Raw genomic sequence first — 26,710 nt, 5'->3', positions numbered from 1 at the left:
TCACATTGTGTATGCACTATCTTTCTTTTCAGTCTGCTTTGCTGCAAACATTGCTACTTGAAGCAGATATGTTCTCGTGGTGGTTAGTAGATGGCGACAGCTTCCAGCGTGTTGTTAACTGGTGGGTCATGAGCTGTGACCCACGGATAGTCCTCACTCTACCAGAACGCAACCCTGTTGATATCGCCATCATACAGTAAGTACCATTCATTTAAAAAAAATATAATTTTCATAAGGTGATAAGTAGATGTACGTAGATCCACAACTTTGTGACAATATTGTTGAGGTAAGGCTTATTCTGTTTGCTATTGATTTACACACTTCCCTAAGTATTCATGGGGATGCATTCTCAAAATGGTCACAAATATTAAAATACATGAATGACATTACAGTAAAGCCTCGAATAATGACGTTAACAAGTCCTCCAATATTGCAGTATAAGGTGAATCGTCTTATTGGGGGGGGGGGGTTGCTGGCCATAGACCGAAGCCCAGAGGTTAATACCTCACTATTCGCATCTCCGCTTATTCGCAATTCATATTTTAACACCCATATTCGATATTTGCAAAGCATACCTCTTTTATCCGCAAAGCGAATTAGAAAAATAATTATGATACGCTACAGTCAATTTATTTCAAACCACATAGGCTAACTCCAGCACTCTTATTCCACTGTCAGAAGTAGTGCTTGGTAGAGATGCCAGGTCGGATGCGGTTACCAGCTATGGAATGCTGCAATTAATGTTTCACTTTAATGTTCGTTAATTATATCAGTATAGATTAATGGAATATTTCTGATGGTTATCATTATAATTTGATTTATTTTAGACGTGATAAAGGTTTAAAGTGCATCAGTGTGCTATTGCATTTATCGTGCGTGTGTTACGGGGTTTAGTGGTAGGAGTCCGTACGTGTTTTCATAATGGAGTTTTGTTTTGTATGTACGATGATATTTAACCTTCTAGGTGTGGTGGAGTATCTCTACACAAGCAAAATGAGGAACATTGGCTGGAGGTGTGTGGCATCTCTGGTACTTGGTGGCTCAAGCTGCACAATTATGTGTTTTTGCTGTGTATAGTACAGTGGTCCCTCGGTTAACGAACACAATTCGTTCCACAGAGTCATTCGTTAACCGAAAAATTCATTAACTGAATCCATTGATTCAGTGGGATATTGTGTAATTGGTTCCAGCTCACCGAAAAGTACATACAAAGTATAAAAAAAAAAAATGCAGTAAAGTACACTTACCCCCCTATACTTTGAGGTGTGTATGTAGAAGGTTCCTGGTTGATGATGATGATGGGAATTAGAAGTGGGATGGAGGAGAAGGGAGAAGAAAAGGAAGTGGGGATGGAGGAGATATCACCTCTCAGGGGACCCATGCTTGATGCCGTCATTTCACCAATAAAATTTTAAGTTTACTAGGTGTAATTCAAATTATTTGAGTTAAATCAACACTGCACTGCACTATATATTATCAATATGTAAACTAAATTTCAGAATGACCAATAATTTCAATGTAAAAATGCAAAAATATTCAAGATAACCAACAAAATAGATGTTCACTCCACTGTCAACAAAGCCAAACTGACGCCTGGTGGCTGAGTCAAGCGGCTGATGGGCGCACAAAAAACTAGTTCCCTGTACTGCATATATTATCAATATGTTAACTAAATTTTAAAATGACTAATAATTTTAATATAAAAAATGCCAAAAAAAATTTTTATTACAACTTTCTTTATATTTACTCCACTGGAAACGAATGTAAACATAGAACAGATTACTGCATTGGCAGACTAGCCCATCAGCTGATGCTCACAACAAAACACGTTATATGTAAGGATTTCGTTAATCGAAGTTTTGTTCGTTAACCGTATTGAAGATCCTTTCTGGGAGGTAATTTGTTAACCGAAATTTCGTTAATCGAATTGTTCGTTAACCGAGGGACCACTGTACTGTATTCATATGGCGGGCCACATGAAAGAATTATCTCTCTGCTTTGATTTTTTGCATTGTGTGGTAGTGTCGATATTGTATTGCAAATGTTTTCAAGTATGACGATCATCCAGCTATGATACAATGATATGAGTTATTAAGGATGTCACCTAGGTTGGTCAGTTCTGAGGTGACTAAAGAGGCCGATACGTAACCTGCAGGGTCGATCACAGATATTGCACATGTGGGGGTCTACATCTAGTGAGGGAGGGGCGGCAGCAACGTCTTTTCGGCATTGGCACTTGTCTGCCTCGATATGCAGTTGGGCTAACTCAAAAGTATTGACACCTTCTTGTGTGGTGCTCCTCCAAGCGTTACAGTGTGGAGTAATTGTCTCCTAGGTGAGGGGGTTTGATTTGGCCCTTTTCAGGTTTGTCTTAAGACTGTCCTTATACCTTTTCAGTTACCTGCCAACGTTGCATTTACTATTTATTAGGTGACTGTAAGTTAACTGCTTTGGCAGTCTACTGCCGTCCATGCAGGTAACCTGGCCAGTCCAGCGTAGTTGTTCATGAATAATGGTAACCTCGATGCTTCTATAGTTGGTGTCAGCAAGAATACTGGCATTTGTTCTCTGCCTCCTGTATGTGACCCATGTCTCGCTTCCATATAGCAGGCTGGGAAGGACCACTGTTCCGTATACATGTAACTTTGTAGGTAATTTCAGCTCCCTACAGCTGAAGACACGGTTTCGGAGTCTGCCAAAGGCTTGGGATGCACATCTGACCCAATGCTGAATCTCTTCATCGATGTCCGCGGTGGTGGACAGGTGGGAGCCGAGATACCAAAAGTGGGTAACATTAGAGAGGGTAGTACCGTTAAGCTGGATGGATGGTGGAGATGTGTCTGAACCTGGGGCAGGCTGAAAGAGAATCTGAGTCTTACGCCCCATTGCCCTAACTTCATCCCTCTCTAAGATTTTCGAAACTATCTTGAACTCCCATTTTCTCCGTCACCTTGAACGCCTTTCTCTTTTGTCGGATCACCAGTATGGCTTTCGCCAGGCGAGATCTACTGGTGATCTGCTCTCCTATTGCACCCATCTTTGGTCATCCTCTCTTAGGGATTATGGGGAAACTTTTGTCGTGGCCCTCGACATCTCCAAAGCATTTGACAGGGTATGGCACAAGTCTTTGCTATCTAAACTTCCCTCTTTTGGTTTCTCTCCCCCACTTTGTTCTCTCATCTCTAGCTTCCTTGAGAATCGATCCATGGCAGTTGTTGTCGAGGGATCGATTTCTGCTCTTTCTCTACCAATAGTGGCGTCCCACAGGGTTCTGTTCTTTCACCAACTCTCTTCCTTCTTTTTATCAATGATTTACTTCACACTACAACTAATTCTATCCATTCTTACGCCGATGATTCTACTCTTCACTCTTCCTCACATTTTCCCCTTCCTCCTAACTCAAACTAGATCTGTTTCTAGAACTGATATCATTACTTCTATCAACGCAGATCTGTGCAGCATCTCTGAATGGGGAGATACAAACTTGGTTAAGTTCAATAGTAACAAAAGTCAATATTTACCAATTACACTTTGTAAATTAGACGATTTCCCACCAATTACATTTCAGGACGCTATCATCCTCCCAAATTCTGAAATAAATATGTTAGGCCTCACCATTTCCTCCAATATGTCCTGGAAATCACACATCCTTAGTATAACTAAAGCTGCCTCCCAAAAGTTGGGAATGCTTTCTTTTCTTTAAGGGCATTAGCCCACCCGGGGTGGCTCTTCTTCTGTCCAACTATTAGATAGGGTGGAATCAAAGGCATTTCGTCTTATTAACTCTCCTCCTTTAGTCAACAATCTCTCTCCCCTTTCTCTTCGCCGCAATGTTGCTTCACTCTCTCTTTTTTACAGGTACGTTAACGGGCAATGTTCAGTAGATTTGGCATCCTGTGTACAGCCGGCAAGGCCGTGGGTTCGTAACACACGTCTTGCCCGCAGTGCCCACCATTTCTCTGTGGATGTCGGTCACATGAGAATAACCCGCTATAGTACCTCCTTCTTTCCTCACACAGCCAAACTGTGGAATGCTCTGCCTTCTTCTGTGTTTCCTTGCTCTTACAATCTGTCTCACTTTAAAAAGCTGGTTTTCCGGCATCTTCGTGGTGTAGATTAATACAGTATAACCTTTTTTTTTCTATATTTTCAATTTCTTTCCATTCTTTTTTTTTTTCGCCCCCCAGGCTCCGTTGTGGGTCGTTTGACCTGTGCCCCGGGTGGGCTAATTCCCATAAAAAAAAAAAAACACATTCACCTCAAGGCCGAAGTGTGCATATGCATCTGCGTAGGTGTTCAGGATCTCCTGTAGGTCACTTTCAGTGTGAGCAACAAGAGTGAGGTCGTCTGTGTTCAGAAGCTCAGTAATGGAAGCTGCCGACACCTTTGTTCATACCTGGAGTCGTCTTATGTTGAAAAGACCCTTCATCCGGTACTCAATGTCCATCCTGCCGGCTAAATTGGCACTGGCACGAGTAAGGAAGGACAGCCAAGAAAATGGAAAAGAGAGCTGGTGCCAGTACATACCCTTGTTTAACCCCCGTTTGGATGGGGAAGAACTCAGACTGGGTGCCATTGTGCAGGACAAAATGGTATAAGGGTTCTGAGGATGATGAGAGGTATGATGAGCTGGATGATGGCTGCGTGTGAGTTAATTTGTGGTGAGGCAGGAACGCAGGCTGCAACCACACATCTTGGCTCTCCCTTTTCCTGATCCACTGGTGCAAGTGTTGCAATGATTGGGGAGAGGGAGAGTTGCAATGGACTGCCGATAATCCAGTTTGTTGGGTTTCGCCTTCATAGCCTGCCCATCAGGCATTGCCTTCATCTGCCGGTGTAGTCGTTAGGTTCCCATGGTGGTCACCTCTTCCGCCTATACAGTACCGCCGTTGGGGTCTTGTTGGAGCTCTGTAAGTATGTCTACCTGATGCGGGGCTCCTACGCAGATTTTTCGTTTGGGGTTAATTCCCATAGCCTTATACCTACCAAGGTTAATCCGCAAGGCAGCGGGACAATGGTTGGTAGGCGTCAGGATGTGTCCACATGCCAGTGGGCCTATGTGCTGTCCCTCTGGGGCCCACTGCTACTCTGAGATCCCCTGCTGGTCTAGCCTGGGCCCACGAGGCACCCAGTTATCATGTGTTGCCATGAGGAGGCACAGCAGGAGTCTTGATGGTGAAGAGGCTGTGTACTGGTAGGGGAAGACCTATGCAAGTTGTTTCCCTGTTCGCCACAGGGGCTAGCCAGCGGCGGCAGCTGAAAGCGAGAGGGAGCAAGCAGTGCTTGCACCTTAACACTAACATAATGCTGCCATTCTAGATGCATTACACCAACCTGTGCACACACACACACACACACATGACATCATTACATCCGAGTACCTGAGTAAATGTAGTGACCTAGCAGATCATGAAGAAGATTAAGAACCATACTACAGTATATGACACTTTTGTAATTGAAGAAAAGGGCAATACTGTATATTTGTAGATAAAAAAGAATATTTTGTAGTTTAAAAAATGTAAAGAGCAATATTATATACATAGTTATGACTATTGAATGAGAACATGAAATACCAAAACTCGTTGGTTGGTCGAAACTACAAATTGACCGACTTTTGTATTTGCATAAAAATCAATACTGTATACTGTATTCTAATTATGAAATAATAACACTTGCCATACTAATTATAAAAGCAAAATACCCTACTTGTAATATTATGGTGCATTCGGTCTGGTGCATTCAGTCCAGGATAGTGGTGCATTCAGGCAATGGTGCACTTAGACCAAGTACCCATGAACTGTATCATCCATTATTAAAAGAACACAACATTAACAGCCTCACTCATTGTTCTGTTTTCACAAGGAATGAGGGAACAATATTGTCACTTGTCCATCAGAGAGTGGAGAGCTCAGGTTAGGATTATTATAAAAGTAAGTGAGAGTTAATATAACCTAATTTATTTTTAAAGTAATTCACCGGATAACATTTGCTTATATCTCGTGCTCCTGTTCTACCTATTTATCCATATATATATATTCTCAGTAAGATGCAGGGATTAACACTCATGTACTGTACTAAGATAACTGCCTAGCTGACTCTTATCACTGCCACCCAATGGCACTTCAATTCCTCTCCCTGAACACATCCAGCTTAAACTGAAGTCCTTATTCCTTAGAGCTGACCTATTATTCAGTCACTAGGGTTTTTTCAAATCACATAGGCCTTCCCTCTGCATTGTGAATGGTCACACAGTATTGTGGGTGGGGTTAGTGTCGTGACACTGAGCACCAAAAGACACAGTGGGTTGCCTATCTGGAAAGAGGATGTTTGGCATCACCAATCATATAGCAATTATGTTCAACAGGAGTTGTAAACACCAGACCACTTCTTTCCTGTGAGAAAATTTATGTTATGGGCATGGGTGGACAGGCCTTTGTTACAGTAGACCCAGCTTTTATATGTGTGTTCTCTGGCCTTACGCTTATTATCTCGGTGTCAAAAAAAAAAAATCTTTGGAAATATATTGTTGATACACACACATTTATGTATGAAAACCTTGTAGAATATAAGAACTTCATTTCCATAATTACATTGCTAGGGGAGGGAGGGTACCAAGGCCAGGTGTGGTGTCAGGGAAGACTGCTCCATTTCACTGATTTGTAATATTTTTTTTAATACCTGTACCTGCACATTGTACTGTATAATATTTTCATAGTGTAATATTTTTTTTAATCCTCTAGCTATGGGGGGGTTTCTCTGTGCCGAATAAAAGTATCTGGCATTAGCCAATTAAAATATTAAATGTGGCATCCCAAATTGAAGGGGTAAAGAAAAGCATACACATGTTACTTGTTTTTAACCTTGAGCTGTACATTATAGAATTTTAGATGTTTCTCTCATTGGTCTTTTCCACAAACCCCGTATTTCTTATTAGACTCAGCCCTTGTCAACCACAGTTTTGCCAGCTTGGGATTATTGTCCAGTATGTGATTTCTACTTTTTCTTTTTCACTCCCCCAAAATAAGAGCACAAGAAAATTGATTGGTAGACATTTTAATGAATGTTTGTTGATTTTTAAGGCTTAGACAAAACAGAAAAGTATTTTGTGGACAGTTTATTGTGGTATTAAGGTGGTGAACATTTGATGTGAAAATAGACTCGTAGTTTCATGAAGCAGGAACATCTTGGATGACAGTGGTCATAGGTTCTCTTTGGGTTGTTTGCTCCAAGTTGTATCTTTGGAAAGGACAGTACAACTTACAGTACAGTATACTTGATTTAATAGGTTGAGTACAGTATTACCTATGGCTAGCTGTTCAAAGGAAATAAAAAATAAAACTCACGATCTTTTCACTTGAAAAGAACTTGATTAAAATTTAGTCTGCAGTAATATTTTTTTTTAAATTAACATCTGTCCACTCACTCTGCATCATGACAGGAAAAAGCATGAAAAAATTACAATTATTGATTTCATAATTAATGTATTACACTACAGTACACTACAATGCACTATATACTATGTATTATGATTATTTACGTACTTGCCATGCATTGAAAAATATTTATTGTGGATCATATTGAAGAGATATCCCACAAGTCCAACACCAATAAGAAAGGCGACCACCATCACTAGAGCTGTGTAAACTCCTGTGAATGTACAAGTTACACTATTATAGTTATTGCCTTTAAAATTTTGAATTATAACTTGCTTTTTGAATGTATAAAACTGTTGATTACCTGAAAAGTAAATTTGATGCAGTCTCCAATTTTTTTTTTTTTTTAATAATACTGTATGTGTGGTATATCATATGGGCATGTGTATTATGTATGGTACTGTATATCATATTGGCATGTGTATTATGTGTGGTATATCATATTGGCATGTGTATTATGTGTGGTATATCATATTGGCATGTGTATTATGTATGGTACTGTATATCATATTGGCATGTGTATTATGTGTGGTATATCATATTGGCATGTGTATTATGTGTGGTATATCATATTGGCATGTGTATTATGTGTGGTATATCATATTGGCATGTGTATGCTGTGAACAAATTGTGTAGTAGTAAGGGACCATATTCATAAATAATTACCTGTGATATTATCAACAACAGGCATTGTCCTGACCAGGTAACACTCGCTTTTTACTACGTATGCTGCCTGCAGTTCCTGTTGTTGTTCTTCAGAAGATACACATAACTCATATTTGGTATCAGCAGAAAGTTCCTCAACCTAGAAATGGTTACTAAGCTTTTATATTGTTTCAGTTTTATTTTCCAAAAATGATTTAGTCACAGCAAGCATTAATTTAAGTTAGTTTTTTAAAATATATTTTGTTGTAAAGTCTATGCAGCAGAACTATTACATGGAATATGGCTGTATCTGATATACTGTACTGTATTTCATTAATGGTTTCATACTGTGTGCAGTCTATGTTGTAGTAAGGCGTTGGTCTTGTCATCACTTGTAGAATTTTGGACAGTTTCAGGAGTTAACAAATCATTCATTAAAACACTGCTGTCGTTCTCTCTGCGCACTGACACCAAAACCTGGAATTCATTGATAACTGTACAGAGCTCTCTTGTTTTTCGTGTATTTTTTATTTACATTTTCGACTGCGGATTTTCATCAAAAATATATTTTCATTGCAACAGGTATTCCCTACATAACATCCACAAAACTGATGAGTCTACCTCAGCCTATCATGTTGCCACACAAGGTTATCCACATGAATTTGATGAGTTGATCAGTGAGAAGGAAGTGAGACTCGGTGGGTGAATGGAAGTCGACCTTTTTGGGGGGTAAAGTAACTGCTTGGGGATTTTGGAGGGTAAAAGGGTCGCCTTCAATATCTGTTAGGCAGAGAGGGAGTGCTCAAGTGTTTGTTTGCATACAAATGCTACATTATGTATGACAACGTGAATATTTACGTATGACTCTTGATCTCAAGACAAAACGTTCATTTACTTAGTAGGACTATTTATATCATAGAACTATATACAAACTAATGAAATCGACACAAAATACCACTCTTTCGCGGTAATATCGGGAACGTAACCCCGCAAAAAATGAGGGACCATTGTTGAAAACTAGAACTCAAAAACATGGTACATAAACTTGAGTATTAAGTATCATAAAATATTCATTCTTAACTAAAAATGGTTTCTAAGGTGCAGTAAAGTATGTCAACTGAAAAGTTTGAAAGTAACAGGCTTCCCTTAAACTGGATAATTTCATAAAGTGGATACTGTACTATTACAAACATATTTCCAAGAAAAGCTTGCATTAATCCTTATCTACTTGTGTATTTCTGCAAATACCAATAATTTAATGTACGTTCAATGTTCTCTGACACTCTCAATGTCATTAAAGTTACAGGTAAGCTTGCAATAACAATAAAACTTTCTTCTCAAACCATGTGAAGACAAGTAAACTCATCACTCACTGAACCAGTTACCTGAAAGTTTAATTTCTCCCCATTTACACTCTTGTAATATGTGGAATACCTGTATTATTTTTTTTAATTCCATATTTTTTTATTTCATATTTAGAATACTCATATTTTTTATATAATAGATTAGAGTACAGTATTTCATAAATTAGAGTTTCAGTTGACAGATACAGTATTGCACAGTACTTTACTGAACTACACTATATACTTAGATTTTCTTTAAGCTTACCAACATGAAGATAAGTACATCTCACTGAGACTTTATTTCCTTGTTTGATTATACAGGTACAGTACAAATAATTCATAAGTAATTTTATAGGTATAAATCCTATTGACTATTCACAGAACTCAGGCCGATTTTTACACTACAGTAGTACCCTGATTTACGCGGTCAATTGAACCCACAGGGTACCGTGGAAAGTGAAAACCGCGTAAAGTGAACAACAGAACATATGGGATAAATTCCAATAGAGACTGGCCTGACCCCCAAACTCCACTTTTTCCGACACAATACCTATGTTGTAGTAAAAATAACATCTTAATTTTATGATGGTATGCACACACAATTAATATTTAAGAGAAATACAGTCGCCAGGTTAATGTCCATTCAAATAATGGACTCGACTCCCCCCCCCCTCCCTCTTCCCAGCTCACTGGTTTCTACCTCTGAGAAATGTTTGGGTGAAAACACTATATTTTAATGTATAGTAATAAATAATACCTCAGACTAAAGTTAGTATAATTGACATTTCTGGATTCATTGCAGGTCAGGGAATATTTTGAATGTAAACTTCATATATTTTGCACAAAAGAAAAAATATTTGCTTTGTGTAAACCAAATTATTACATTAGATCTAAAATTTGTATGTCCAATGCAAAATCCATGATGTTTATATTCAAAATGATCATCATATTGTAAGAATTCCAGCAATGTAAATTATATTCTGGCCGGGTAATTTGTATGAATTTTATGAGCTAAATAAAAAAAAAAATTATACTTCACGCGTATATGAGTAGATGCACAGCGGAAAGTGAAAGTCTGGTTCTGGCAAGGTACCATTTAGTGTAAATGAGAAACTGTGTACTGTATCTTCAGAGTCTCTACCCATGCTCCCCCCCCCTACCCACACTATTCATAGAGGTTACAATACTATCCACACAAGCTAACTATCCCTCACTCAAGGACAATATGTGGGTCATCTTAGTTTAACAACCAGACTAACTTAATTTAACTGTTGTAAATCATCTTTTAACAATACTAAATAATACTATACGGGTCTAATCCTACTCTGTCAATCCTTAATAAAATATCTTACAGTCTGAATCCTCTGGAAAAACTTCATATTGTTTAAATAACTTCAATCCTGAAAAAGGTAAAAATGCAGCTTACAGTATATAGAAGTGAAGAAAGAGTACCTTTAGTTTTAGATAGAGTATAGTATTACAAGTCTCTGAATTGATTCTGTGAAAACAGAAGGGATTGAAACAAAAAAGTTTTTAATTACAAACAATACTTTTTATCACCATGTCTTATACAAAACATAAAACTTGGTAATATTGCAAATTATCATTATACAATACAGCTGTACTGTAAATTCCTTAGTTTCAAATCCTTCATATAAAGTGATAAATTTATTGATTTTATGACTGAATGAAGTACAGTACTGTACAGTATCTTAATAATATGAAACCAACAAAAAATTCATTTGCATGGGATTTGATTGTTGGATTGTGATGAACTGATTTAATGTTGTAGCTTTAAATCACTGGTGAAGCCAAAGATTTTTGGTGGTGGAAGGTGGGTTCGTTATTAAGCACTGACAGTGACTGCACTGTACCAAATTTAAGGATTCTGTGCTAATACACAGGTTGAATCTCATGTCAGTAATGATAAAAGAACACTAAGTAATGCAAGTAAAAGAACCAGACATATTGTTACATTACATACCTTGTAATTTGTCAGGTTTTGAATAGCTAGAGAGATGGTGATAGCATGTGACACTGCCCATAATTCCTCAATGGACAGCTTTGAGGTCCCTGGGAGTAATGCTGTGTCTGCAGACTCCAGCATCCCCTAGAGAATTTTTTGTAAATACTGTACAATGTAACAAAAAATCATTTGTAATAAGATGAAGCAGTGAAGTGTATTTTTAATATAAAGTAAAGTGTTTATCAAAAGTCTCTGATAGGCCAGGTTTAATGGCTACTGCACTGGCAGGCATTTGCCACATTTTTATGGTCAGTGGAGTTACAGCTTATAACTATATCGCTATCCTCACCAATGGTTTGCGACCATTTTCCACACTTGCTTGGGTTTGCCACGATTACCTCATCAAGTTGTCAACTTTCAAATCTTACAACCTTTCCCTATGTCATTCTTGGCCTTCCCCTGGCTCTCCTCCCTTCCACATTTAGACTCGTGCATCTCCTAATGCCTAAACCATCTCAGCCTACCTTTTCACAAAACTTTGTCAATATTGTACCTTGTGCCTTCTTAACGCTGTACAGGGTTTTCCATCTTTCAGTGTCACATTGAACCTTCCTCATCATTCTTATTTCAGCTCATTGAAGCCTGTGTCGTCCATTTTAACTGCCCATGTTTCACTGCCATCTTAGGCCAATTTCATACACCTTTCCTCTTGCTGTCAGTAAAGGCAGTTACTCACTAAACTTTTTCCAGTTACTTCTGACTTGCTACTGTGATGGATTCTTCAACACTGCCTTTAGCATTGATTATGTCATGCATGTCACCCAGTAGCATAACTCCTCAACAAAGTCTAGGGATATACCCCCAATGTTGAGTTTTTCCAGTCTTGCTAAATGCCACACTATTGCCTATGCATACAGTACACTTTAAGTTTGTAACAACCTGTAATCTGCCATATACAGTTGCCTCCAGGTGTGCCGTTACCCCCTACTGTGCTTCCCTTGCTCATATTGGCAATGGCCCACTACTTGTGTGGCTAGGGAACTGATTGATAGGGCTGCTTCCTAAAAAATAGTTCCCTAGCCACATGAGTAGTGTGACGTTGCCACATGACCAAAGGAGACACAGTAGGGGGTAACAATATACCTGGAGGCAACTGTACCTCACTGCACCTCTTGTTTACCCACCTTTCACACTCACTGCACATTATTGAGTTACTGCCAAACCTTTCTGACAGACATCACAGGACCATATCCATTTTCCACCACAAGTTCCTTGCCCACACCACTAATCAATAGTTTTGTTTCTGCCACGGTCACTCTTAAGCCTTCTGACTATTCCATCCTTTAAATTTCTCTACTACCTCTTCATTACTACTGTATCTGCTATCAGCATTAAATCATCAGCATACAACAACTGCCAAGGCAGACCAAGCCAAAAATCCTCTAACACCATAATAAACAGGACACTCAAAGCAGACCCCTACTTTCTCCTCGCATTCCTCTTTCCTCACCATTTACTCATGCAGTTTTTGACCCCTAGCTTTCTTGTTGCCCACTACTGTACACTACTTCATGTGGTACCGTCATATGCCTTATCTAAGTCTACAAATACAAAGTACCTGTACAATCCTTCTCTCCTTGTCTTGTAGTTGCCTGGCCATAAATATTACCTCTGTAGTCCCTCTACCTGGCATGAAACCATATTGCATTACATTAATGTCTACAGTCATCCTTATCAATTTCTCAGTCACTCTTTCTACAAATTTCTTAACCTGATCTGACATCTTTAGACCCGTTAGTTCCCACATTCAAGTGCATCACTTTTACCTTTGTAAGAGTTCATGATCGCACTCTTATGCCAGTTACCAGGAACAGTACATACTAATATGATTTTATTAGTCAATTCAGTCATTATCAACATGCTGATATGAGGCGCCCCGTATTGTATGGGTTATTCGCACCAAAATTTGAAACCGAGAAAACCGCGTTTAAAGTTTATCCAACTTCAAACATGTGTAACTTTGTTATGTTTTGAGATACAGCATTAATTTTTTATGCATTTTGAAGCTAAAGGACTGTAATTGCAGATGGTAGGTAGCACATCATGAAGTAATGTACTGGGTTGTTGCAATGTTGACTTTAAGCAACAAAACTCCCTTCCTCGTATTGGTTTTTTTACTTTAATTGATATCAGAGTGTAGATCCCGCCACAACAACTGAGGGAGGGGCTGTGACGTAGATAGTAGATGCTCACTGTCATTGGCCGAGATGGGGGAGGAGGCTTTAGGCCGGCCGCTGTGATTGGCTGCACACTCCTCTCACTCACTGACGGGATGAGAGCACCTGACGATGCGAAAGTCAAACCCATAATTTCCTGTCTGCCACAAATCGATGTTCTACTCTATTTTCAAAGGGCTTTCAACCTTATATACAGTGTATTAAGGAGATCTTATCAACTACCATCGTATTTTTTTTTATTTATTTATTTTTTTTAACGGGAATTAGCCCACCCGGGCACAGGTCAAACGACCCACAACAGAAAGAAATTAAAAATAGAAAAGCAAAACGTTATTTTGTATTAATCTACACCACGAAGATGCCGGAAAACCAGCTTTTTAAAGTGAGACACATTGTATGAGTATGGAAACACAGAAGAAGGCAGAGCATTCCACAGTTTGGCTGTGTGAGGAAAGAAGGCTGCACTATAATGGGTTATTCTAGTGTGACCGACATCCACAGAGAAACCGTGGGCAAGACATGTTACTAGCCCATGGCCTTGCCGGCGGTACACAGGATGCCAAATCCACCAAACATTGCCCGTTAAAGTACCTGTAAAAGAGAGAGAGTGAAGCAACATTGCAGCGAAGAGAAAGGGAAGAAAGATTGTCAACTAAAGGAGGCAAGTAAATAAGACAAAATACCATTGTTTCCACCCTATCTAACAGTTGGACAGAAGAAGAGCCACCCCAGATGTGAGAGTAGTACTCCAGGTTAGGACAAATGAATCCCTTATATATTTGAAGCAACTGCTCAGGGTTTTGCTGGGATGGTCTGAATGTACCTTACGATGCAGGATACCTCATATCATCTACAGCTGTCACCATTTCTGCAACTATTGCAGACCTTCCAGCTGCCTTTCCATTCTTCAATTTATCAGTTGCTTTCTTGACCCATACTCTTTCAATCCTGGGAATGGTCCTTGTACTGGTTCTGCTGCCCCTATCCCATTCATACTCCTCATTCAGTAGTCATTTGTAATATTGTATAGTTTTCTCAAAGCATCCTTGATTTCCTCATTATCAGCAAGCACATTACCTTCGTCATTTCTCCCACACTGCTCACCAAGTGTCCTTGTTTCAGCCCACTATTTACCTGGCTATACCAGAAATACTCTTAAACTTCATAGAAAGACTTTTTATTTGTACTGTATATTGTAGTATCTTGGTTCGTCACATCTACCTGTGTATGTATTGAAATCAGTAAACAGGGTATGCTCTTTTGGCTGTCAGTTAACTAACACATCCAAAGATAAGTACGGTACTACTGTACAAGAACTGTAGTGGTACAGTAAAACCAATATACTGTTCTGGACAATACACACTACCCCATACCGTGCCATGAACAAAATATTTACTCAAATTTCACCTTTTTCACTCTAAAAGTACTTTAGATATTGTCAGGAAAGGCAAGCAAGAAAACAACAAAAACAAATGGAGTAACCACAGAGTGCCCCCTCTCACACACACTTGGCACAGCACATGTAGATATGCAATATCTCAACCTAAGTTACATAAGTTATGTAGGATAACAGGATAAATGTTTTTGATGGAGAGAGAGAGAGAGAGAGAGCAGCTTACCACGTTGCTACATGGTACAGTAAATTTATAGTTCAGTATATGTAAATTTATAGTAAGCTGTTGAAAAACCTTAGCTTAATTTACCTTATGGAAAAAGATGTGTAGAGTTAAGATCAGGGGCCACATATGACCACTGGACCTCCTGGTCATGCTGTACATCTTGCTGTTCAAATGTAAACACCTGCATAAAGAGCACAAACTACTGGAATAATCAACAAATATTTGGCTGGTGCTTAATAATAATAATGGTAAGGTCTTAGAACAGCTTTACCACCAGAAGGGGTTGTTTGATTTCCTAATTTTTTTTATGGATTTTCTTATCATTATAGAACCTAACCTAACCAACCAAAGAATCTTACCTAACTTCCTAGTCGGGGGGCTGGACCCACCTCATATTAAACAAACGGTACTTATTTTGATATCTAGTAACAATGAAAGCAACTTTGTTGAAAGAACATGATGCAATTTACTTTTTTTTTCTGGACGTGAGAGAACGCTAGCAGGTTAGTTGTAAACAAATAGACGACACTCGGTATTTACTGTAAATAAATAAAAATTTTCACGTACAAAGCATGTGATCAGTTTTTCACCATGTTTTACCCTGCAATTTCCGTAATCCTTCAAGTCCTGCCCACTACAGGCGATTTATGATCGCAGAGAAAAGCTAAAAATAAATATTTATAATTAAAAAAAAGTTGGCGGTTCTTTTAAGAACATATGAAAATAAGGAGTCTGCAATAGGCCGGTTGGCCTATGCACAGCAGCTCCTGTTGAGAGTTACAACCACACACTATCGTCCATGAATCTATCTAGCCTCCTTTTAAAACTTTCCAGCGTCCCAGCACTTACTAAAATGTTGCTAAACTTGTTCCACTCATCTACCACCCTATTTGTGAACCAGTTCCATCCTATCTCCCTCCTAAACCTAAACTTATCCAACTTAAATCCATTGCTACGAGTCCTATCCTGCTCGGATATTATAAGAACTTTATCTATATCTCCTTTATTGATTCCTTTCACCCACTTAAATACTTCTATCATATCTTCCCGCACTCTTCGTCTTTCTACGGAATGCAAGTTTAATTTCTTTAATCTATCTTGATAGGGATGGTTTTTAAGTCCCGGAATCATTTTCCTCATTCTTCGCTGCACCGACTCCAGTGAATTGATATCCATTCTATAATAAGAGCACCAGAACTGGACAGCAAAATCGAGGTGCAGCCTGACTAGCGCAAGATATAATTGCAATATGACCTCTGCTCACTTATTACTTCCACTTCTAGAAATAAAACCTAATACAGTACTCTGCTTTATTTCAAACATTAACACACTGTTTTCCTGGCCGAAGGTCTGGGCTTTCACAAGTCGACTTCTCTAGGTTGATGTTGTTAAGGCTGTATACACTCCTCGCCAAATGACTTGAATAACCCCGCTACTTTTTTGTAGAAACTAGACATCATCATAACAAACGAAGAGGGTATGGTGGCCAAACTGGAAAACCTTGCCCCAGTTGGCACCAGTCACCATATACTGTAGTGTTGTCATTCAGATTTAATTGTTACCTAGTTCAAGATAAGGCCAGACCAAGGTACAAATATTACAAGGGAAATTACAACGGGATGAGGGAAGAGATGTAGAATATCCACTGGCCCGACTCAGTAAGGCACAAGAACGCAGACACTACGCTGAATATTATAATTAGTAAAGTGACCCATTTAATCGATAAATATATACCCAAGACCAAACCCAGTGCCTCTAGGAATACGAGGGGATCCCTACACATGAACCATGCGGTGGTCGACAACGTTAAGAAGAAAACCCAGAAATTCAAGACGTGGGTTGGGTCAAACGATGAGCAGGACAGGAGGATGTATGCAAGAGCCAGAAACCAAGCAAAGGCAGAGTGGAGAAGGGCTGAAAAGGAGTTCCAGAGGCTGGTTGCAAGCGAGGTCAAGTCAAACCCAAAGGTGTTTTACTGCTATACTAATTAAAAATTAAAAATGTGAATAGGAGTATCAAACCTGAGGCTTGAAGATGGTAGTTATGCAGATTCTGACCAGGATAAAGCTGAGGCATTGAACAGCTTCTTTTCCTCGGTCTTCACAAGAGAGGATGCGATTAACCTTCCTGCGTTTGAGGACAGACGGTTTGACACAGCGCTGACCCACATTGTGTTCACAGAAGAGGGTATTAGAAATAAACTGTCAAAGCTAAAGGTCCAAAAGAGTCCCAGCCCTGACATGGTGCATCCCAGAGTGCTAAGAGAGTTATGCAACGAGCTTGCCGAGCCCCTGAAGATCCTATTTTGTAAATGCCTGGATGAACAAAAGGTCCCCAGTGATTGGAAAGTGGCTTATGTGAGTCCTATCTTCAAGAAGGGCGATCATCACTCCACAAACAACTATGGACCGGTGAGCCAAACCAGCATAATATGTAAAGTACTTGAGAGTATTATCAGAGTTGCCACGATGGAACATCTTAACACAATTGCTCAAGGTATTGGATGTTTGGACCCATATTTTGGAATGGGGTGGTAATATCGACAATATGTACCTAGATGTTGCTAAGGCTTTCAACTGTGTACCCCTCGAAAGGCTGAAAATCAAACTGGATGGGTACGGAATTCGGGGAAATGTCCTAGCATGGATAGAAGACTTTCTACATGACTGCAAGCAGTGTGTGGTGATTAATGGCACATAATCATCATCTGTACCTGTCACAAGCAGGGTATCACAGGGCAGTGTTCTCAGTGACGTTTCTGCTCTTAGTAGTAACCCCCCTCATTCTCAGAAGCTGCAGCATTTGCTAAGTACACTGTAATTTGCAGGGTGTGGTTAGAAATGTTATTGTTTACATGACGCTCGCCTCCTCCTGTCTGGTAGGCGGAGATGGTGCCACCTCCCGGGTCGGGGGTAGAGCGGGTGGAGGGTGCGCTGCTGCCCCCTGGCCCTGTGTCGGCACACTTGCTTCCACTACCCTCTCCCTGAATATAACCCATGTACACCCATCCCCGTTCCTCCTTGACTCTTCCCTTCTCTGCTTCAAGCCCTGCAGGAGCTTCTTGTGCTGTTCTCTCTGCAGTACCATGCGATCTGGGTGAATGAATACACTCCGAGATGCCTCGCTCCTTGCTAAGTTTTTTGCCTGCCGAATAACCCCCCATTTTCCTCCTCACTCACTAGTGTGATCCTGAGGGGGCAAGGCTTATTCCCCTGCTTTTGTCCCAGCCTTCTCACATCCTGAGGGGTTGATGGCATCTTCAGAACCTCTGTACAAATATTCTTAAACTGCATCTTATTGTGTGTTACCTTACTCTCAGTTACCTCCGCCTGGTTCTAGGGGACTCCAAAAACTATTACATTTTTCCTGCGCTGGAAATGTTCCCGTTGTTTCTCCTCTCCCCTAACAGTAAGTATGTTAGTTTTAATTTATTTGACACTTCTTCAGAGTCCCTAGCTGCTGTAGAACCTGTCCTCATCCTGCATTACTCTCCGCCACCTCCCGTGGCCCTGCTAATGCCTCGGCATAACTCCTCTAAGCAACCACTTCCATTCTATCGGCTAATTCCTCAGTCTTAGCAAGGATCTCTTTCCCAACTTGCTTTAGTTGGGTCCAACAAATTACCCAAATGTACCCAAAAGTACCCAAAAGTATATTAAATCAGGGTAAAATCCTAACGAATATCTGTTATACATACCTACACAAAACATGTCTAATAATATTTTTAGTGTAATTTTGTAAAAATAATTTGTAAGATGAAATAATAAACAGCGAAAAACTTTCAGTATTGGCGAACGCTAAATTCCAAAGAGTTCGTGAACAAGGAAGATAACTCAGATCCATCGTGATGCACTTCGCTAACCTAACCTAACGAAAAGTAAATCCCACGGCTATGTTAAATACCCCAAAGTAACAGAAACATCGGTAATTATATCTCCATTTTGGATAGGTGACTCTTTGGAATTTAGCATTTTTCGCTGTTTATTATTTCATTATTTTGACTACATTTCAATGAAAACATTATTAATCAGGTTTTATTGATGTAAAACATATATTCGTTAAGATTTTACCCTGATTTAATATACTTTTGGGTACTTTTGGGTCATTCGTTGGACCGGCTTTAGTTTGGTAACCAACAAGGCTCCAGCTTCATTTATTTTCGTCCCTAGGGAACTCGTTCCCTTATGGCTTGCAATCGCCTCTTTCACCTTGACTATGCAGTCAGGGCAATACCAGCAATAGCCTTCATGCTTTACGGCAGTTTGCATCTTCCTAAACGTTGCATTGGTCAGGTCTGTATCATCCATATCCGTCATCACCCTGCAGTAGTCACATACATACCATCATATCCCTCATGGTTGTTGTGGGTGCAGACTGTGTATAGATCTACACCTATTTAAAAATAAAGAGAAAAAACAACAGTATTTAGCTGCCCTCTGCTGGTTTTAACATCCCCGGTTTTGTCTTCTCTTTTTTTCAGTTCACTTCAGCGATTTGTCGGTATATTATTGCTGGCTGACTTGTCCTCGAGTCTCCCTTTGCTGCCAGACTTACAATCAGTGGCGGACTGGGTAAAAATTTCTACCGGGAAAACTTGTAAAAGGGCCCACTCAAAAGGGTCCAAAAGGTAGTCAAAGGAACCATCACTTTGGGGCCCACCGGGAAATTTCTTTGTATCCCAGTCCGCCACTGCTTACAATGCCTACCCCAGCCCCAGCTGGCCGGTCCAACTAATTACCCAAATGTACCCAAATGTAGCCGCAGTGAAGTCAAATAATGGTCCTACATGAATAAATTGGACTGCTAATCACTTCTCGACTAGTATTTGGTGTCACAAAGTCACAAAAAATTGGAAAACTTACTTTAATCTGAGTTAATAGATCGCGTGCATGTACCGAGGGAGCGAGTAATTACCCAAATGTAGCCGCAATGAAGTCAAATGATGGTCGTACAAGCGTAAATCAGGCTGTGAATCACTTCTCGATTATTATTTGGTGTCATAAAAGTCACAAAAAATTGGTAAACTTAATTTAATCTGAGTTGGGTTAGGTTAGGTTAGGTACATGCACTTGATCTATTAACTCAGATTAAATCAAGTTTACCAATTTTTTGTGACTTCGTGACACCAAATACCAGTGGAGAAGTGATTGGCAGTCCGATTTATTCATGTAGGACCATTATTTGACTTCATTGCGGGTACATTTGGGTAGTTAGTCAGACCCCAGCTGGCTGGCGTGGAGGGGGTGTGAGACACTTCAGCAAAGATCACTTCCCGTCAGCCACCTCGAGCATAATGCAATGGCGAGGAGTGTACATTGACAGTATTTTTTCTTCCAATATTAAGTACGCTGCACTTGCTGGTGTTGAATTTCATTTGCTATTTTTATTATAGTGTTAAGAACATTTTGAAAAATTATCAAAATGCGTAAGAGACGTGACCGACCGCCCAAGCAGCTAACCAGCCGATCAGTAAAAGTAAAGAAGTCCTTCTGGTGGTAGCGCTGTTCTCAGAAATTACTATAATAATAACTTGTCTTTTGTTTGTCAAAACTGATACTGTATATTAATCGATAAATATAAAGGAAATTATGTTTGGCACTTCATAGGTATGTTCTATGACTAAGTTTAAAAATATTTGTAGACAGTTCTGCAATTATTTTAATGAGTTTTTAATAAGAATTTGTGCTTATTATATTTGCTTAATCCTAGACATAAAATATTGCGGTAACCGATCGTGCTTCACAAACAAAACAGTAACCTTGCGGATTCAGTTAATTTCTTCTTTGAGAAGAGTAACCAATTCAACAAAATCAATGCCCAAACAAATATTAGAAAGAGAATTCAGATTTATTGAGTGATTGGATTGGCTGCAGTTTTAATAATCTACTACGCTGTGCTTTCCTGTCTTATTTTACACTAGTATACAACTAATATATTCATTATAGCGGTTCCTGGTTCTTGTGTAGCATTTTGAGTGTCACATCCGCAGTTTTAAAACTGTAGAAAATTTAACAATTCAAGGACACACCTTAAAAGTTGTTAAAACTGTCCAGTAGAATGAGCTGCATCCCGCCTTGACGGGGAGGTGCAGGTGACTAGCAAGGTGGTGGGCTCGCAGCCACTCGCTGGACTGGTCAAGGTAGGTAGATACCTACCTTGGGACTGGTGGCAGCTCCAGGCAGGTGGTGAGCTGGGCTGGAGGCCCGTGGGATACCTGGCAACTCGATGCAGAGATGAGAAGCGTACGTCACGGCTCTACGACTATTGAAAATTAATGTGTACACATTGTTTAACTGTGTACGTGTTCCCCGTGTGTCTAGCAGATGAACATGTGCACACTTTGTTTGCAGCTTTGGCATGTACACATTTCGTTGTCCGTGTACATAAGGCAATCTCTGTGCGTCTCGTAGGTTTACATGTTTGTACTTTATTACCCGTATATTCTAACCATGCTGTACTTATACAGTATACGTTCACTATGGCGTATTTTGACATATGCATACTGTAGCTCATTTGTTTTAAATACAGTGGTATAGATGAAGTTATTGGTGGTTCTACTGGAAGTTTTGTAATGACTCAACAATTACTCCTTTCAAAAGGCCCCCAGAAACATGGATAAAATGACAGACAAGACAACTCTTTGGAAGTGATATTAGGTGATGTCATGTGTATTGCAACCACTGAGAGCGACAGTAGTCGCCGAAACTCTTTATAATAAACATTTTATCTAGCATTGTGGGTTTCTTCTCATACATTTTTGTTCGTGAAATGATGCATTTGTTGGATACCACACTTTATTCATCAGCCAGCATTAAAAAAAACGCCAACTTTAGTTTTTAAAAAAAATCGTTAACCCACCTCGGCCAAAATTTTACCGTCAATTACACAGCCCAATTTGACGTGAAAACCGCCAACCTGGCAACTCTAGGACACTGACGAACAAGGCAGAGACAGGAACACCCACGCACACGTTCTCATTGCATGGCCAAAGACATATTACACCATTAACATATCTAAACTAAACTGTTGAGGGTGGTAAAAATATTACTTACTAGTTTCTTCTAAAAAAGTATATATATATATATATATATATATATATATATATATATATATATATTTCATGTAGATCCACAATGAAAACGTGGATAAGATAAATCTTGATAAAATCACACGGGAAAAGGGAAACTGAATTTCTCCAAATTGCAAAATGCTCCTGCTATATTAACACTGTCAACCCCCTTGTTACAGCAAGCAAAACTTAAACCATAACCAAGGACACACAAGGTATCATTGTCTAGTTGTTTAGAAGAGAGATTTACTACAAAATTGTGATTGGCATCCTTAGTACAATCAATATTTTTAATAAGCAGTGCTAATCTGCGGTTTAACTTTGCTTGGAGATCAGAGCGCGCCTGTCTTGGTAAGGAGGAGCATAAAGTGATTCTGTGCACGATATGCGGTGGTTTCGTATATCGTGTTTACTGCTCCTGTACATTGTACAGACAGGATCATGTTACAACAATATTGACGGATTTTAAGTTTACCTAAGACACTTTCTTAGGATATTATATTTAATTCTTTTTCACATGACCAGCTTTATCCAATCAGAGGACAGTACTTGTTCTCTTGAGATAATTAGAGAATTATGCGTTCGCAAGAATTTCGTCTAGAAGTTGTAGCGTACTGTATGTGGCCAGTTGTCAATTCTCTTTAGTTGTCTCTTATCTCTTTGTATGGGCACACAAACGTACGTACATGTAGATATCTTCACTCAGGAATGAGGTAGGATAGAAACTCACGATGCGCTTTCTGTATATATATTGTTGTACAGCGCAGTGCTTAGGAGTAACTAGGTGAGGAGCTGTGAGAGATGTTGCTGGTCCAGTAGCCGAGTGTAGAATGCCCTCCCTGGATGTTGTTGTTGTTGAGATTGTCGGACCGTAGTCCGACACGGGCCTTTGCCTATAGGCGGCCCGTTTGGTGGTTCCGGCTGGAGCTCCAGGAGCAGCCAGACCGGATTGGGATTGGAGGTGGTCCCACCTGCAGATTGGAAGGATACTGCAGGTTGCAAGTGTGAGCGGACCCCCGATCAGTGGACGCTTACCACCAACCCCCACTCTTGGACGTGGTCAGTTTCGGAGTGGCGCGCCCCCCGAACTGGGGTCCGCACTTGCTGGGAGAGGATACTTTCTAAGCTATCTGGGTGGTGGGTATCGTGTGATGACCCGGAATAGGTGGTGAATGTGGTTTGTTTGGGCCTTTCGGGTTAGAGTGGCCGCTGGTGTTGTGTGTGTTTCTTGGGAGATTTGAGTTCTGTTTCGGAGGCTTTGTGTGACCTCGCAGTCGAGGAGATAGTGTTCAAGTGGGTTGGCTGCTGGCTCCTGACAGTAGGTGCATTCCATGACGTCATTTCCGATCATCTGCCAGGAGCACTTGTACCCTAGTCGTAGTCGATGAAGGCTGACTTGGGTTTGTCTTGGAGTTTTCTTGTCAGCGAAAGGTGGTTCCCCTTTTGTAGCCGCCAGGTACCATTTGGCTGATTGGGAACCAGCGTTGAATGCGTGAAGGAAGCTCTTTTTGATGTGGAGCTTGCTAGTCTTTCTGAGGTGATTCTTGATCTGTTGCACGCTTGCTGGAACTTGGATGTGTACGCTACTAGAACGTGTAGCTGCCTTGGCTGCTTCGTCTGCCACGTCGTTTCCTCCGATCCCTACATGACTGGGAATCCAGTGTAAGACGACTGGGCGGTTTTGGCTTTGGAATTCCTGTAGCTGTGCGAGGATCGAGGTAATGATGTGGACGTTGTCTCTTGGTTGACTGTGTTGCAGCGCCTGCATGGCCGATTTCGAGTCCGTGTGAATTATGATGGACTTGTTGTGTTGTGTTGCAGCGTGTTGTAGGGCCTTTGAGATTGCTACCAGCTCTGTTTGTAGGGTGGAGCAGTCATTGGAAAGTCTCCATCGGAGGGTCTGACCTTGGGTGTAGAAGGCCGCTCCGGATCTATGATGTTTTGGGTCCACCGAGCCGTCTGTGAAGTATGATGCTGCATCAGCCGGTGTCTCGGTGGCTATGGCTTCGAGAGTTATTTTTTTGAGGTCCTCCTTCTGGAGGTTGGCTTTACTATCGCCTAGGTCGGTAATTTTGAATGTGGCTGGTGGAGGGCTCCATGGTGGAGGAACAGCGTAACCATTGTCTCGTGTGTCTTGGTTGTTCTTGACGAGTGTTTCTGCTTGCAGGTGTCGGATGACCTCGCTTGCCTCGTGCGACCAAGTGGTCCCTCGCACTCTGTGGTCGAGGTGGAGGGAGGCACTGATTCGAATTTTGGCAACTGTGGGCTTATCTGCTCTACAGATTTTGGCGAGGAGACCGGCTGTCACCTGCTTGACTCGTACTGCCAGGGGTGGTAGTTCGGTTTCCATTTGCAAATTGCAAATTCTGGTCCACATGGGTGCTCCGAGCATGGTCCTGAGAGCATTATTTTGGATTACTTCTAGCTTGGCTAATTGGACAGGCAAGGCCGTATTTATACAATTTATGAGGATCAGGATTTGGGATGCGTGTGGAGCGAGAGCCAATCACAGAGGAGAATGCCAGAAGTACCCGGCACTCTGATCCTGGCGTTGCTACGTGTGCGTCCGCACTGTGGAGTAGGTCTACCAGCGTCGCTGGCTGTACGCTGATTGGCTGGTAGGCGTGCGGGAGCTCAGTCATCAGTTGGAAGTTGTAGGGGAGAGGAGCCACTACAAGGTATTCACTCGGGTTATGGCTTCCTCGTGACAAAAAAAACAAAACAGGTAGTATAAGGAGTTTCTGTAGATTAGGTCTTTTTTGTGTTTTATAATGAACCCCACATTCCCCCTCATCGTCAAAGCCCTGCCCACACTGCAAATCACTGTCGTACAAGTATATCCATAAATAAAATCAACAACGAAAATAAAGATCATATTGTTTTAAACCACCTTGAAAAATAGAACCTATGTTGGATATTAATTTCCCATTATAATCACACAAGAATCCATTACCTTTATTTGTATATATGAGTGGGAAGAATAATGAAGATACAGTTCGCTTGCTATAGTCTGTTCACTCGAAGCTTTGAACCTTGGTTCAGTTTGTAGCAAGGCAGCTGTTTGGCTGGCATGCGGACATGAGAAAGTCAGTACAGTTTTTAGGTATTTAATCTGTCGTATTTACATTATGGTATTTTAGAGGATAATAACTATTCTGTGTTGATCTCTACTAATTTCCGCACTTAGAAAGCAAAATTTAGCATGTGAAACGCTCTGGTAACATTAACAGATTTACGGATTACAGATTGCCCACGAGGGGGCTAGTTTATTGGGCACCCCCTTTAATCCTGTGCAAGGTGAAGCGCAGAAGCGTTTACAGTGCCCAACTGGGAAGCATGCGGAGTTCATGCTTGCCTTTATGACTCATGCATTAAGGGCGTAAAAGGCCTGATGGGTCATGGGTTTTGTCAGCAAGTTGCATAAAGTGACAGAATGATGAGTGTGTGGGGGGGAAAAGTCCCGGGACAATTTATCTGTTTATGGCAAAGTGTGGCAGGTCCCTAATAATGTCAAGTGCCAGGCTTGTCACTAGGAGGAGGGATATCTGGTCAGGGAGGGAAGAGGTGCCACCCCTGTAGGGGGAGGTCATAGGGCAAATGAGGATGTGGTGAAAGAGGGTGTGAGAGTCGGTTGACCACAAAGTTTACAAACAGTGCGGCCAGGCTCAGGGTTGCCAATGTACTAGGCGTGGCGAAGTACAGTGGGGGTGGAGGTGATATGGTGTGGTGGGACAGGTACAGTAGGGGTGGAGGGAGGCACATAGACATTGACAACATTGAGGGATACACCTTTTAGTGTAATTATGATGGTGTGTGCGTCGACATGCCGGTGGGGTACAGGTAGCCGGGGGTGGTGTCCTCAGGTCCAGATAGCCCTGGTGGAGACAGCTCAGACACAGGAGCGGGCGCGGCTTGCGGTGGGCGCATCACCCTTCCCCCACACAAGTCATCCACCACGCTTCCCCTACACTTAATAGTCATCCATCACCCTTCCCCTACACAACAGTCACCCTTTACCCTTCCCCTACATAAGTCATTCATCACCCTTCCCCCACACAACATAGTCATCCATCACCCTTCCCCTACACAACAGTCACCCTTTACCCTTCCCCTACATAAGTCATTCATCACCCTTCCCCCACACAACATAGTCATCCATCACCCTTTCCCCTTCCCCTACACAAGTCATCCATCACCCTTCCCCTACACAACATAGTCATCCATCACCCACCCCTACACAACATAGTCACCCATCACCCTTCCCTACACAACATAGTCATCCATCACCCCTCCTCCACAACCTAGTCATCCATCACCCTCCCTCTACACAACCTAGTCATCATCATCTAGTCATCCATCCTTTACACAACCTAGTCATCCATCACCCCTCCCCTACAC

General features: G+C 40.9%; 2 protein-coding genes across 7 annotated transcripts in view; one reads left to right on the top strand and one right to left on the bottom strand.

Annotated features, from left to right (window-relative positions):
* Positions 1-26,710, top strand: part of LOC121869336 (ectopic P granules protein 5 homolog) — a gene marked incomplete at its 5' end in the record, with an annotated part of 135,335 nt that overhangs the window by 84,460 nt on the left and 24,165 nt on the right. For both annotated transcript variants that reach the window (XM_042370640.1, XM_042370638.1), the window contains 1 exon segment: positions 33-196. In XM_042370640.1, coding sequence (XP_042226574.1) covers positions 33-196 — 164 coding nt within the window.
* Positions 7,100-21,572, bottom strand: LOC121869338. Of its 5 annotated transcripts, none has more exons than XM_042370644.1 (7): positions 21,272-21,572; positions 15,328-15,406; positions 11,406-11,531; positions 8,427-8,555; positions 8,100-8,238; positions 7,542-7,647; positions 7,100-7,236 (listed from the first exon to the last, which is right to left on the bottom strand). In XM_042370644.1, the coding sequence occupies exons 2-7, from the start codon at positions 15,400-15,402 to the stop codon at positions 7,167-7,169; spliced, it is 645 nt and encodes a 214-aa protein (XP_042226578.1). In that variant the 5' UTR covers positions 15,403-15,406; positions 21,272-21,572; the 3' UTR covers positions 7,100-7,166. The 5 variants fall into 5 exon arrangements, with proteins under 5 accessions (XP_042226578.1, XP_042226577.1, XP_042226576.1 ...); XM_042370643.1 differs by having other exon boundaries at positions 15,328-15,424; positions 21,399-21,572; XM_042370642.1 differs by having other exon boundaries at positions 15,328-15,424; positions 21,272-21,570.

The sequence above is a fragment of the Homarus americanus genome, unplaced genomic scaffold, assembly GCF_018991925.1.
Source record: "Homarus americanus isolate GMGI-L3 unplaced genomic scaffold, GMGI_Hamer_2.0 scaffold36734, whole genome shotgun sequence".
In the NCBI taxonomy this organism is placed as follows: Eukaryota; Metazoa; Arthropoda; class Malacostraca; order Decapoda; family Nephropidae; genus Homarus; species Homarus americanus.
Note: the sequence above shows the minus strand (reverse complement) of the source record. Positions and strands in the feature narration are given on the sequence as shown.